Source organism: Phycomyces blakesleeanus, assembly GCF_001638985.1.
Source record: "Phycomyces blakesleeanus NRRL 1555(-) unplaced genomic scaffold PHYBLscaffold_3, whole genome shotgun sequence".
Taxonomy (NCBI): domain Eukaryota; kingdom Fungi; phylum Mucoromycota; class Mucoromycetes; order Mucorales; family Phycomycetaceae; genus Phycomyces; species Phycomyces blakesleeanus.
Genome location: NW_017265136.1, coordinates 1,904,128 through 1,916,942, shown reverse-complemented (window position 1 = coordinate 1,916,942; position 12,815 = coordinate 1,904,128). Strand labels below are relative to the sequence as shown.

Genomic DNA, 12,815 nt, shown 5'->3' with positions numbered 1-12,815 from the left:
GAATACTTCTAGTACGTATACATCATTTTTAAAATACCCAAATTTATACATTTTAGGACCAAGGCTTGATATGCTGTTATATAATAAATAAACCACTATAATGTCAGTACAAGACAAAGCTAGTTGTATAAGTTGATATAATCAACTTGTTTATATATAGGGTATCATGCCAATATATTTATTTAATAAATTTTGGCTTTGTTAAGACCCTGGCTTATGACACTACAAGTTTTTTTTTAGAATGATTTTGTATAGCCCACCGTACTAAGTATAAGCCTTGTATATGTTTTAATATTCAGGTTTAGGCTTTCTGTTAAATACACTACTATCCCCAGAAATTGTCTCACTTTAACCTGGTATACTTTCAATGGAACACCTGTTCCTACCCATTTATTCTATGCATGGGAAGCAATATCTACATTCTTTTTTTTTAAAAAAAAACAAAACAAAAAAAGGCTTATTATTAAGTTCAGAGACATAGGCAGGATAAGTCAAGGAGGAGAATAGTATTACTAAATGTCAAGATATTTGCAGAACATTAGACATACATAAGAAGCTCGCCTGGATTTCAATATATAATTTAATGACAAACTGGGTTCATTTCTGTTAATCCGGAATAGTTAAGGCTGAAAAAAATTGAACATACCTCTTTGAATAGAAAATACAATTGTGGTGCTTAAGATACAGCAATAGGATTATCATATAATTTAATAAAGAAAGCCCAGTCAGATATACCAAAGTAGCTTCTCCTTTGAAGTAGTAATCACAATCTTATAAATGTAAGCTGTGTAGATGTATAAATATCGAACACAAAATTTACTACGGTTAACTATTTCATATAATTTTTATATGAAATGGGATAAGCTGAGCTGCCAAAAGTTAAGTATAATTTCTTGGCTTAGCAGTATATTTGTTTGCTTTTCCAAAGTAAAAAAGAATCTAAAAAGTGAACCTCACTATCCGAGCTTGACTTAAGGGTGTGTGTAGATTAAAGGATTAGAAACTTGATGTACTTTTTTATCTTAGTTTTTGGTTTTTAGTGCGTTCACAATAGTCAATCAATGTCTGACAAATTTATAGCTCAATTAATATCAACACTCTGCGATCGATCATGAAAAGACCATCTTTTACTTGCATTAAAGGAAGTGCAGAATGCAAAAGTCTGCTAGGCAGCATAATAAAAATATCAAATTAAAACATCTATCGAGGTTGAAAACAAAAAGTATATAAAGGGCAGATAAGGACCCCTCAACTAATAATACCCTCATTTAACATATCCTTAATTATCTCCCTTTTTCTTAAAAATGAAGCTATATACTAGCATTTCTGCTTTCTTGGCAATCGCCTCATTCTCAGCTGTTAATTGTGCCCATTTAGTACCTACTATTCCTAAACAAAGTACCCATACTTTCACTCTTACCAACAATCCTAGCTTCAAGCCCAATGCCACTCGTGCTATCTTGAAAGCCAGGGGGAAGTACGCCAGATCTTCCAACAGAACAACTTCCTTTGCTACTGGAATTGTTCCTATGATTGATTATGAGGGTGACGTTGAATACTATGGCACGATTAAGGTCGGAACCCCCCCTCAGTCTCTCAAGCTTGACTTTGATACTGGATCTGCTGATCTCTGGTTTGGTAAATGAAATATATTTTTAGTGCGACTGACAGCCTCTAACAGCCACTTGTAGCTTCCACTCTCTGCATCGACTGCGGACTTAACAATACAAAGTTCAACCCTTCCAAGTCTAGCACCTATAAGCCTAGCATCAGGACCTGGTCTATTAGTTACGGCGATGGATCTTCTGCCAATGGTATTGTTGGTTATGATACAGTCGACCTTGGCGGCCTCTCAATCACTGGCCAAGGCATTGAGCTTGCCTCGAAAGAATCAAGTTCTTTCGAAAGTAGTCCTGTTAATGGTCTTCTTGGACTTGCTTTCGATTCTATCATCACCGCACCTGGTATCAAGACCCCTATGGACAACCTAATTAGCCAGGGTCTGGTTAGCAAGCCTATATTTGGAGTCTACCTCGGAAAAGCTAGCACTACCGGTGTTGGAGGTAATACAAAACTTATCAATACATACATATACTCCAATAAATGGTCATTGGCTCACATAACTCTTGGGTTCTAATAGAGTACGTTTTTGGCGGCTATAATTCTGACCATATCGATGGTAGCTTGACAACCATCCCTATTGATAACACTGACGGTAAGCACGCATATCTTCAATACCGAATTCAAAGATACTAACATTATATTAGGTTTCTGGAAAATTTCTGTTGATAATGTCACTATTGGCTCTTCCAGCACAGAAAGCTTCGATGCTATCATTGATACTGGAACTACTCTCCTTATTTTCACCCCGAGCATTGCTGATAGTATTGCCGAGTCCTACGGTGGTACTGATAATGGTGACGGTACTTACATAATTGATTGTGACACTTCTAAATATAAGCCTTTGGAATTCGTCATCAATGGTGCCACATTCCGTGTTCCTCCTGAAGATATTGTCTTCCAGAGATCTGGATTATTTTGTGTCGCCAGTTTCGGCTATGCTGATATGGATTTTAGTATTCTTGGTGATGTTTTTATTAAGAACAACTATGTTATCTTTAATCAGGAAGTTCCCGAGGTTCAGATTGCTCCCGTTAAATAAGCACCATAGTTGTTTAGTTTCAGTATATTCGCTTTATTGAAAGAATATTAGCTGATAGCGAATGTTGTTTGAACCTATCTTCATTAACAGAATAATATTCTTACAGTATTTATTTATTTATTACTAGTAGATTTATCCTTTTTCTTCCGCCAATAAATTATCACTATTAGAAAGGAACCCTGGTTTACTATATATTCTTATTTTTTTATAATACTAGATTATACCACTAATATTTACCAGAACTAATACATAGAGTAACATAACTTACAATGGAATAACTGGAGACGTTGCTCTAATTTAATGCCTTTCTTTTCTCTTGTTAGCTATGTATATTGTAATATTCAGTAAGTATTACCGAAATACAATACTTTCTAAACAGTATGAACGATTTTGGAAATATTTTTTATTAAACACTTCAAATATAACAATTACATAGGAGTTTTTCTATCGATATAAATTAATGTTTTATCTTTTCTTGATAAAAAATATTTTTCTCAATCTCTTCAAAGTTAGATATATAAAAAGGGTTTTAGTAGTAGTAGTAGTAGTTAAAGAGGTTGGTAGAATCAAATTTTCAGAGTTGTACAGAACACAACCAAACAAAGTATTCGGTTTGAAGATTCTTATTTAAGTCGAGTTTGGTTTTTTCTTTAAGAAAAAGGAATTCTCTTGAAAAATTTCTTCAATTAACTTTTTTATTATTTATTTCAAAATTATCTGTAGATATTTCCGAAAATTGAATCGTCATGTACATAAACCATGTGGTTGCCATTGTCCATTTTGACGTATAGTTTCGAGTCAGCATAATTTTTAGTACGAGATACAGGAACAAGTCGAACCCAATCAAAGTCCTATTTATATATAATAATAAGAGTAGGTTATACTGATTGTGAGCTATAAGATAATATATATATATATATGTGTGTGTGTGTATTTAAAATTTACCAGCTTATATTTCCATGATATGCTTATATCATCATGACTAAAGTAAACCTTCGAGAATCCAAGCTTACTGTCTATAACGAATCTTCCAGGAAGAGTAAGGACTAGCCAATCATAACCGATTATTGATGGATCTGAATAGAGGCCGTAGGGCATATCATGTGTGTCTTCAGTTATTGTGGTATCCTCATAAGCTTCCTATATACAAAAATACATTAGCTCTTTACATTAATACTGAGAGACATAAGTGCTCTAAAAATAAACTATTATGCTAATACAACTATAAAATTATTATATTTACCTCTAAAGAATCCCTGAGGTTAATGGCACCACTCCATGCAGCCCTACCAGTAGCACGTATTCTCCATTGAACTTTGTATTCTCCAGGAGGAACAGACTCTAAATTTCCAATCATCTTGAACAAAATTAATCAGAATATATGATTGATTAGATCGTTGTTCTTGTTATTTTTTGTCAGACTTGGACTTTAATTAAAATTACCTTGAACCAACACACGAAATCCAATCTGGCTACATGACCATAAATGCTGGATTCAGTTTTCACAATCTCCCAATATTCTGTATTCATGTGTGGTATCTCCATATCATCTACAGCCGATAGTCGTAGAGTAGCTACACAAAAGTAATTACAAAAGAAAGATAGAAATAATAGTTTTATACATGTTTCAGTATGTGTGTGTGTGTGTGTGTACATAATCAAATATCATTAGACCATCATACTAGTAGATAATTATAGAATATATACCTTTTCTGAGATAACTCTGCTTCCATAACGAATTGGTATTGGATCGAAGAGTGTTCTCTTTACCAGATGTAAATCTAGTCTTGTACATTGCTTTCCAAACTTCTTGATCCAAGCTTAACTGTCTAAAATTGTGACAGGTCTGTGCAGTATTTAGAGCTCGATATATAATGATGCTGCGGCTGTTACCATGCTGAATTGCTTCATATCATATTCACTGAAGCTTGATAAAATCAAGATAATGATCTCAAAAGGAAGTTCAATAATTCTTGGCTGCTTTAAAGTAGACACAGGCATAGTACTAGTAATAAGAGTGGGGATAGAGCTAATAAAAAATTTGAGATTTAAGAAGAAAAAGACACAAATGTTTATCAGTAGTAAGTAAAAAGATCACAACGGCAGTTATTAAACGTTTTCAAAATCATCAAGGAAAGTCACCGGTTCATATAGGCGTTCAAAGGCTTGCTTAAGAATACTACTGTCTATTGTACCACAACCGATTGATTAAGCAGTTTATATATAAAAAGAGGATTTTATGGTTTGGAGTAAATATATGTACTGCAACTGTTTAATTTGTGTTTTCGGATGTCTTCTTTTTTATATATTTCAGGTAGGACAGCTTAGTTTGCTCATTCTACCTTGCCGTCCTTTCGCTCTCTCTCTTTCTCCATATACAACCTACCATTTAAGTGAGTGTCCTTTGAGCACTTGCACCTAAGCAAAAATAAAAAAATGACAACACACAAACTATATTAACAAATTGTCTGTAATAGTTGGCATGTAAACTCCCACTCGATGTAACTCAATATGAAAATGCGCTTATTTTATAATAGAGACTCCTTGCTATTCAATGTACTTTATGTCTGTCAGATTATATTTGAGGACCGTAATATAAAAACTGCCTGTACATCTTTGGCGAATTGTTTTTTATAACGAATATTGAAGGTTATGTCTTGTAGCTTATCAATACTTGTTTACTCTTCTTATTTGAATTCAAATAACATTTTGCACTGTGAATATAATTGGGCATATGTGTATGTAATAAATAATGGAGGATACCAAGCATTCACTGAAATTCAAAGTACAAAAAGATTGGTAGATAAGGATTATCGTTTCATAAATATATCCAAATTGAACTTTTTTGTGCACGCTGTATAAATACAATGGGGACATTACTTGTATATTCAACCCACACAGTCTTTTATGTGTCTCTTTCAAACACGCATTTCTTTATTTCCTCTCATCTCTTTTCATTTTTTTTTCGTCTATCATTTTTCGCATTTTCGCATTTCTTCTGCTTTTTCTTTATCTCATTAAAACACATTCTCTTTACAATGACCATCCGGATTAGCCAGATTCAATAATATATATTTTGTGCCATGGTCATTCTCAAGAATTATTCTGAATTTTCCTTACAGACTTTATAAACAAAAACGGCATCTATAGTTAAACACGGTGATTGACATAATGATAAGAGCTCACACATTATATTACTTAGACTACGTTTTTACTTCATTTCTTTTCAGATTTATTCGACTAGATTAATTTCTTCTTATTAATGAGCCCTCCTAATTACAACATTGAACTCTTCAATCAAGCAAAAAAAAGTTTAAAAGCGTGTTTTTTTATTAAAGTTGACAATAGTTAAGAAAGGCCTTATTTATTTATTTAAAGATGTACGTAAAGAAACTATTCTATTTGATTTAATTTCACTTAATGTTCTTTTACATGAGTAAAATAATAAAAAGCATAACACCAAGTTCTTTGTCCCCGCATTACGCGGCTCAATCTCCTTCAGGACGTAAACCTGACTTGGTAGCGAAGGAGGTGCTGGAATGGTGGCAAACCAACGGAAAGCACCCGTTCATCCAGCCCCACATCTCGTCACCGAGTAATGTGGGTGCGAACTCGCCAGAGAACTTACTACTAGGTGATAAGGCCCAGCTCATTCGACTACCAGTAGCTTCACCGTCAGCCGTTAAAGAGTTCAGTCAGGTTAGTAGTGAAGAGCCAGCACATCTCACCACAGGTTAGACCTCCCTCCCCCCAGCATCATGATTCCACATTGGCGATGCGATGTACACAGTAGTCCTTCCAAAAATGAAAAGAGACCATGCCCCACGACTTCTCAGAATTAACTGAGCTGGCGAGTAACAACTTTCACTTTCCGATGCTTGTAGCATGGAAGAATCTCCCTGCAACGGTCGCAAGAGACGCCTCACTATGAAACCGGGACTGTTGTTGCTCAAGGAGAAAACAAACGACACGCGTTGGAGGGGTTCTACAGACCCATATCAGTACTGAATAAAATTTTAAGATTCCGCCAAATCAAGGCATCAACTTCTTTAACATTCTTACACTAGTTTGTCTATATTCACTTAACACCCCATGTTTGAAAACATATATATACTAAGATATGGCTCTTAAAAAAATAAAAAGTAAATTTATTAAAAAAATTAATAATGTGTTGACCCTCCACGAGCCTTCTTCATCTCATGTAAGCGATTAGGCATTGACATGCAATGTGACTTGCAAACGTCAGCCGGAATATTCTTCCATTCTATATGAATAGCCCTCTCCAGTTCATTAAGATTTTTTGGAGAGGGGACTCTGGTTTTCACTTTTCTGGTAAGATATGCCCATAAATTCTCTATGGGGCTGAGATCTGGACTGTTCGGCGGCCATACCATCACTGGGAAGTTCTGACGCTTCTTCCACTCTTCTGCAAGCTTAGACTTATGACAAGGAGCATTATCTTCTTGGTAGATAAACTCCCCATCATTGTTCTCACTAAGAGATTCCATAAATGGAAGAAGCTTCCTTTTCATTAAGTCCATATATGCATACTGGTCAAGCGTGTTCTTTATGGTTTTCAATGGGCCAACTCTTCCTGCCCATACACAGCCCCAAACCATAATGGAGCCTCCACCACACTGCAGTCTTGGTCTAATAAACTCTTCTCTGTATTTTTCTTAAGGATACCGCCATACTCTAGTATTGCCATCTCTACTGAAAAGCATAAACCTTGACTCATCGCTCTAGATGACGCGATCCCATCTCTGATTGGTCTCTCTGGCATGATTAGCAAATGCCAACCGCTTCTTCTTGTGTGTTTTTGATAGCAGTGGCTTGTATACAACTTTACAAGAAGACAATCCAGATCTACGAATAGTTCGACGAATGGTAGACTTGGAGATGGGATGCCCTAGGGTGTCAGACATGAAGGTGGTAAGACCCCCAAGTGTTGTCTCACGATTCGTCTTCATCTCATTAATCAAGTGACGCTCATCTCGCTCATCCATTATCTTCAAAGTTCCTTTTCGCTTATCAGGAAATGCGGTTCCAGTATCTCTCCATCTATTGATTATGGAATACACCGTTGCTAGAGGTATACCATTCTTCTCAGAAATTTCAGCAGCAGTGCCATTTACTATAGCACCACCAATTATCAGTCCTCTTTGATAATCTGAAAGCTGCTTTCGTTTGGGAAGAGTTTCCTTTTTGTTTTGGTGAGACATGGTGAGATTCGAATGAGGAAAAGCTTTGAAAAAATAAATAAAAAGTAGTGTAATGGTGATGCCTTGATTTGGCGGAATCTTAAAATTTTATTCAGTACTGATATGGGTCTGTATATGTAACAAAAACTTTTTTATCTGAGATTAAAGTTTAGGACTGCGCCTTTTGTCAGTCTTAGATGCCCACGTCAGTGCAAACGTGATATGACTGTATATTCTTTTTACTGAGATTGTGTGACTGCTCCACAAAAGAAAGGGCGGCTAATAATATTTACTCAAAGTACTTATGAAAGCGACTTTGTAAAGTAAAGTAAAGGAGTAAAGAATTAAAGAAGTAATGGAGGGTTTGGTCTTGATCGGTATAGAAATGGCTCAAAAGATGGAGTACAAAATTCTGTAACGGCGATTTGTAGGTTACTCTAAACTGGTCTGTGCACTTCTTGTTCAAGAGCACAAGAGAAAGCTTTTTTTTTTTACTTTTGCTTGCACAAGTATATAGAAAAAAGAGCTAAGTAGTCATGAGTAAATATATATCTGTATATATCAAAGCAATAGTTAGCAGTAAATGAAAGGCAGCGAAAAAAGCAGAAATTATACAAGTATATTAGAGAGGGTGTCTTCGAGCCTGAATTGCAGTTTGCAAATTTTTATTTTACGCGGCGAATTAAATTCCAATACTTGTTTTGCAAATTTCATGGTGGAGACCATTTAGTGAGCATTTGAAGCCAAAAGTTAGGTAATCCCTGATTTTTTACTTCAAATGCTCACTAAATTTCTAGTAAAAATTGGGCTTATTTTTCCCACTTCAAAACAAAATGTATGATAGCCAGTAGCATCTTCTTCATACTTACTTAATAAAATAGGCCTTGGAAAGTCAAGTTTATTAAGGTCTATTTCCTCTAAATTTCTTAGTATCAATGTTTTCAACTTATAATATTCATAACTGTGTCTGAGCTTTATTCTTATTTTTGATTGGGTTTCACAAATAATTATTTTTTAGTCATCTTGAAATTATCATAACTCGACACCCTCTCTATTATCTGGATTTCATCATAATACGATAGTTGACGGGATTTTGAATATCTGGTTGAGTTTTATTGAATTAAGGTTATACCGACAGTTGGAAATAGTGAGATCATTTTTCAATATTGGTGGGGGATAATGAGAGTATGTTGATTTCTCAAGAGTAACCAATCTCAAGGAAATAGTAACTTAGACTTAAATAGTCATGACGAGTCAAATATAAGTTAGATAAGTAAATATATGGGACAGTAAAACACACTATACAAGATGCATTTTTAAGAGTTACTAACCGTTATGAATGGAACTTCTTTTCAAATAAACAGCACAGAAGTATTCTCAGGTTATTAACTTATTAAACATTTTGGCACTATTTTTTTATATAATGTATGCTCAACTTTTTATTTATGAATAAAAAACTGAAAAAAAGAATTATCTCAAGAATGCGCCTTATTTTCTCGAATTGTGCGCCTTACAAATGTATTTTATTGAAGGCACGAATCAATTATCAAAATTTAAAACGGGATTTTTTTTTACAGAAAAAAGGTTTATTTATTAGTTATAATGTTTCTTATTTTACGATCGGTACGGACCAAATGTCCCGCTACAACTACGGGGGCACAACAATACAAATAGCGGGTCTATTCAACAATCCTAAATTGAAACATATCGAATCGTTATTGTTACTGTACTCCATTTCAAATGCATCAGTTGCCCTATTTCTGAAGCTTACTTTACTTGCTTTAAAAGTTTTACCAGTCAGGGGAGCATCTGGTACGGTGTAACTTCTGTCCAGGGTAGACGCAGCAATTAAGTAATGTTCCTTGGTCCTGCTATCATGTCTACCCATATAGTGTACCTCATCCTTCAATTTTTCAGTAGTTCTTTGTAACACCACGTAACATTTCCGGCATGGGTACAGCCAAGTAGAGGCACGTAGACCACAGAGTTCGGAATGGCATGGTGTGTCAGCTTCGACCCAAAGGAGTGGTGATGCTACTAGGACGTTTTCGTTGTCTTGGGTAGAGAACATCATCAGTCCGTTTTCAAGCCTTTTGAAGTCTTCGACGATTGTAGGCAACAAGGACATTCCACTTGCCCTCTTTTTCTTGGGGATCACAGAGAGAAAGTGGATGTTCTCAATTGAATATCTCTTTTCGTAGGAGAGAGCAGCACACTTCATCGACCAGCTTTTGTACGGGTTATACTGCTTTGATCGGTTTCCGGAGGTGTCGTCGGTGAAGAGTATAATGGGCGCTATCCTCACCTTATGAAACAACTTTGGATCGATCGGCTTTCCGGTTTCGTATAGTACATGTCGTTTTAAGAAATGGGGCTCTTCCAGCAAGGTCTTGCGCCTGGAAATCAAATGGAACACTTTCCCAGGAGAGACGCTGTAGCATAGGGCAACATTAACAGGGGTCGAGTCAACACCGAGAAGAGTTTCGAGCTTTATGCTAGTAGGGTTGACTTCGATGGCAATGAAATGACCGCTTTAGATAGTTAAAGCCATGTAGCCTTAAATATACACAGCAGGGTTTCCCATCGTATGAAAATACTACCAAGAAATGGATGTTGGTAGAGCCGCCGACAAACTCAAAAACATAACCAGACCAAAAGTCAATCTCGTTATGTGTAAATATCAGCGGCCGGAAATTCCTATGCGTTCTCCATTTTTCGCCTTGTTGTAAGCGTACGAACTGGTCAGACGTACGGTCAGGCATGGAAAACATGGACTTTGCTATAACAGGGTTCGCGGAAAGCAGCTTCAATTTCTCGGAGGGAATGTTTACATACGCGAAGATAGACTTGTTATCAGACAAACTAATCGTCACAGGTGTCGAAGCGAGCACAGGGAGATTGGACTTTTTCCTGCTCTGATAGTTCAAAAGTGCATCAAAACTGAGTAGCTGGAAACGGTTATCCTTTTTCAATGATTTTTTTATGCAGTTTTAGGACAGGGTTGGTTCCGAACAAATTTTTCCCAAAATTGTGCTTATCTGGATTGATTCTGGTAGCAATTTATTCTCTGGTAGAAATAAAAGCTAAAGGTTTTGGAATGAGTGAGTATAAAATAAAAAATATTTCTGATTCAATACAGCTCAGTTACACTTTACAATACCTCAAGGCCGCCTTCCACCGAGAGTTTGACATTTGTCGCAGATAATATGTTGTTGCACAAAATTCGCATATAGATAACGGGTTACACCTTGGTTATCGAAATACATATCATCCGTTTCGTTCCACTCGATATTATTATTGTCATAGTTATTCATAGCATATTTATCATATCAATCTTCAAAATTGTATTTTCATCGTCAGAAATATCGGTCGTAGTGAGTGTTGTTTATACATGGTACTTTGGATGAGATTGTAGTCTGTCTGTTTTCCTTTATAATTGCTTATGATTGCTTCTTCAAAGTGAGCAAGACATGGCATTTTTTTTAAATAAATTTGTGCTGGATGATATTAGGGTAGCTGTTTCCTTTTGGACCTATTTTTTGTAATCAAAGAGAACAGAATTTAATCAGAAATCAGAATGATTATTAGATTTATAGTTTTTTAAGTTTTGAAACTGTTTGCATATTTTCTCATTGGACCAATAAAATCCAATGACCTTGCTAGTTCTTAGGAGACTAAAAATTAGTACCAAGCATATTTCAAATACGTCAATCCCAGTTTCCAGCATAATATTATCGGCATAATTATTCGTATTCTAGTTTCTTTTTCAAATATACAATATAAATCTACCTGCGTTATCAAAATCAATATTGTTCGTATAAAGAAGGGTAGTCGAAAGATAAGGGTAGATAAATTATTGCTATGACACAAGAAGAATGTACTTTATTGACTACGAACGTATTGTGGTCTATAAAATTTAGTAAACTTGTTCAAGATAATATTAGTACAATATTTTATAAAGCAAAAAAAAACGGAGTGAATTTAGAGCAACTTCTCTGGCGATTTCGATGCAAATCACAGTACTCAATGCACTACCCTATAGAAAAAAAAATAGGCGATTTTAGTGAATTGTTGCAAGTTTTCCGGGGTTTAAGGTGTCTTGTACTTGAGTTTTAATTAAGCACCAATTTCTCTCTCGCTCTCTTTTATATTCTACTTTTTTTTTACCCCACCATGTTTCTTGCAGTCAAAGCAAAACATCTTTTTCTTAGCTTTTTCAACCCATTAAAAAACTAAATATTGTTATTCAAATCTAATGGATTACCAGCGGTCGCTTGGGTGGGTCCTAAGCGGTAACCAGGACGGAATTTTTTATCTTCTTTGAAGTCTAGTCAGTCTTTGTCAAACGACGACCCTCCTGGAGATTTTCTTATGCTTGTCTTCTGATACGTCCAATCCGAATGACGCGGGTGAACCTTACAGGTATAGTCCCATCATATCTCAGGTTGTTAAGTATATGTCGGAAGTTCAGGACAGCAGCAAGATCCCGATTCCACAAACGATGCATAACCTCTGACCCTTCCATGTTCTCCAAACAATTTAGATTGGTACATCTAAAAGGACTTGTTTCTATTTTTTTTTTCACAAGGTCTAAAATTATTAAAAGTCTCTAAAAGGAACACACTTAATAACTATGGAGGCTAGTATTAATAAAATACGAATCAGCAAAGTTGACAAAAGAAAGTAACTTGAGAAGAATTGACAGAAAAATATCTGCATCAAGTACAATTTGGTTGTCAAGATTGCTCGCATGCTCATTTGAGATCTCGGTAGATTTCGAGAATCGCAGGGAATCTGTCTTCTGTTTTTTCAAAAGTAGGAATCAGACATGACAATGTTAACACAAAGCTGGTTTATACTATTTGATAAAAAGAATCAATTAAGCAATATACATACCTTCATCAATATCATAGTACTTAGAGAATAGCCTTTTTTTTAGATAAAAAATGTAA

At 35.4% G+C, this 12,815-nt stretch overlaps 5 protein-coding genes across 5 annotated transcripts; 2 read left to right on the top strand and 3 right to left on the bottom strand.

Moving 5' to 3' along the window:
• Positions 1-1,336: 1,336 nt before the first annotated feature.
• PHYBLDRAFT_122115 (hypothetical protein) lies at positions 1,337-2,837 on the top strand. Its single transcript, XM_018428852.1, has 4 exons — positions 1,337-1,638; positions 1,692-2,063; positions 2,141-2,215; positions 2,268-2,837. Exons 1-4 carry the CDS (start codon positions 1,530-1,532, stop codon positions 2,660-2,662), a joined length of 951 nt encoding a protein of 316 aa, XP_018296765.1. The 5' UTR covers positions 1,337-1,529; the 3' UTR covers positions 2,663-2,837.
• A 538-nt stretch (positions 2,838-3,375) lies between these two features.
• PHYBLDRAFT_163816 (hypothetical protein) lies at positions 3,376-5,396 on the bottom strand (the record flags this gene model as incomplete). Its single annotated transcript, XM_018434875.1, has 9 exons — positions 3,376-3,513; positions 3,608-3,802; positions 3,832-3,867; positions 3,906-4,019; positions 4,106-4,236; positions 4,370-4,487; positions 4,556-4,691; positions 5,049-5,080; positions 5,337-5,396. 9 exons carry the CDS (start codon positions 5,394-5,396, stop codon positions 3,376-3,378), a joined length of 960 nt encoding a protein of 319 aa, XP_018296764.1.
• Positions 5,397-6,082: 686 nt separating this feature from the next.
• On the top strand, positions 6,083-6,593 carry PHYBLDRAFT_62520 (hypothetical protein; the record flags this gene model as incomplete). The annotated part of the gene is made up of 2 exons (XM_018440980.1): positions 6,083-6,395; positions 6,475-6,593. The coding sequence occupies 2 exons, from the start codon at positions 6,083-6,085 to the stop codon at positions 6,591-6,593; spliced, it is 432 nt and encodes a 143-aa protein (XP_018296763.1).
• A 2,918-nt stretch (positions 6,594-9,511) lies between these two features.
• PHYBLDRAFT_163814 (hypothetical protein) lies at positions 9,512-11,092 on the bottom strand (the record flags this gene model as incomplete). The annotated part of the gene is made up of 3 exons (XM_018434874.1): positions 9,512-10,358; positions 10,393-10,826; positions 11,024-11,092. The coding sequence occupies 3 exons, from the start codon at positions 11,090-11,092 to the stop codon at positions 9,512-9,514; spliced, it is 1,350 nt and encodes a 449-aa protein (XP_018296762.1).
• A 1,140-nt stretch (positions 11,093-12,232) lies between these two features.
• On the bottom strand, positions 12,233-12,774 carry PHYBLDRAFT_62524 (hypothetical protein; the record flags this gene model as incomplete). The annotated part of the gene is made up of 3 exons (XM_018440981.1): positions 12,233-12,432; positions 12,496-12,664; positions 12,760-12,774. 3 exons carry the CDS (start codon positions 12,772-12,774, stop codon positions 12,233-12,235), a joined length of 384 nt encoding a protein of 127 aa, XP_018296761.1.
• Between the last annotated feature and the right edge of the window lie 41 nt (positions 12,775-12,815).

Excerpts from the sequence above, each read along its gene's own strand:
- PHYBLDRAFT_122115 (XM_018428852.1), top strand. The coding sequence starts at position 1,530 with ATGATTGATTATGAGGGTGACGTTGAATACTATGGCACGATTAAGGTC. Across the intron at positions 1,639-1,691 it reads ATCTGCTGATCTCTGGTTTG|CTTCCACTCTCTGCATCGAC; the intron begins GTAAATGAAATA and ends AGCCACTTGTAG. Across the intron at positions 2,216-2,267 it reads CCCTATTGATAACACTGACG|GTTTCTGGAAAATTTCTGTT; the intron begins GTAAGCACGCAT and ends ACATTATATTAG.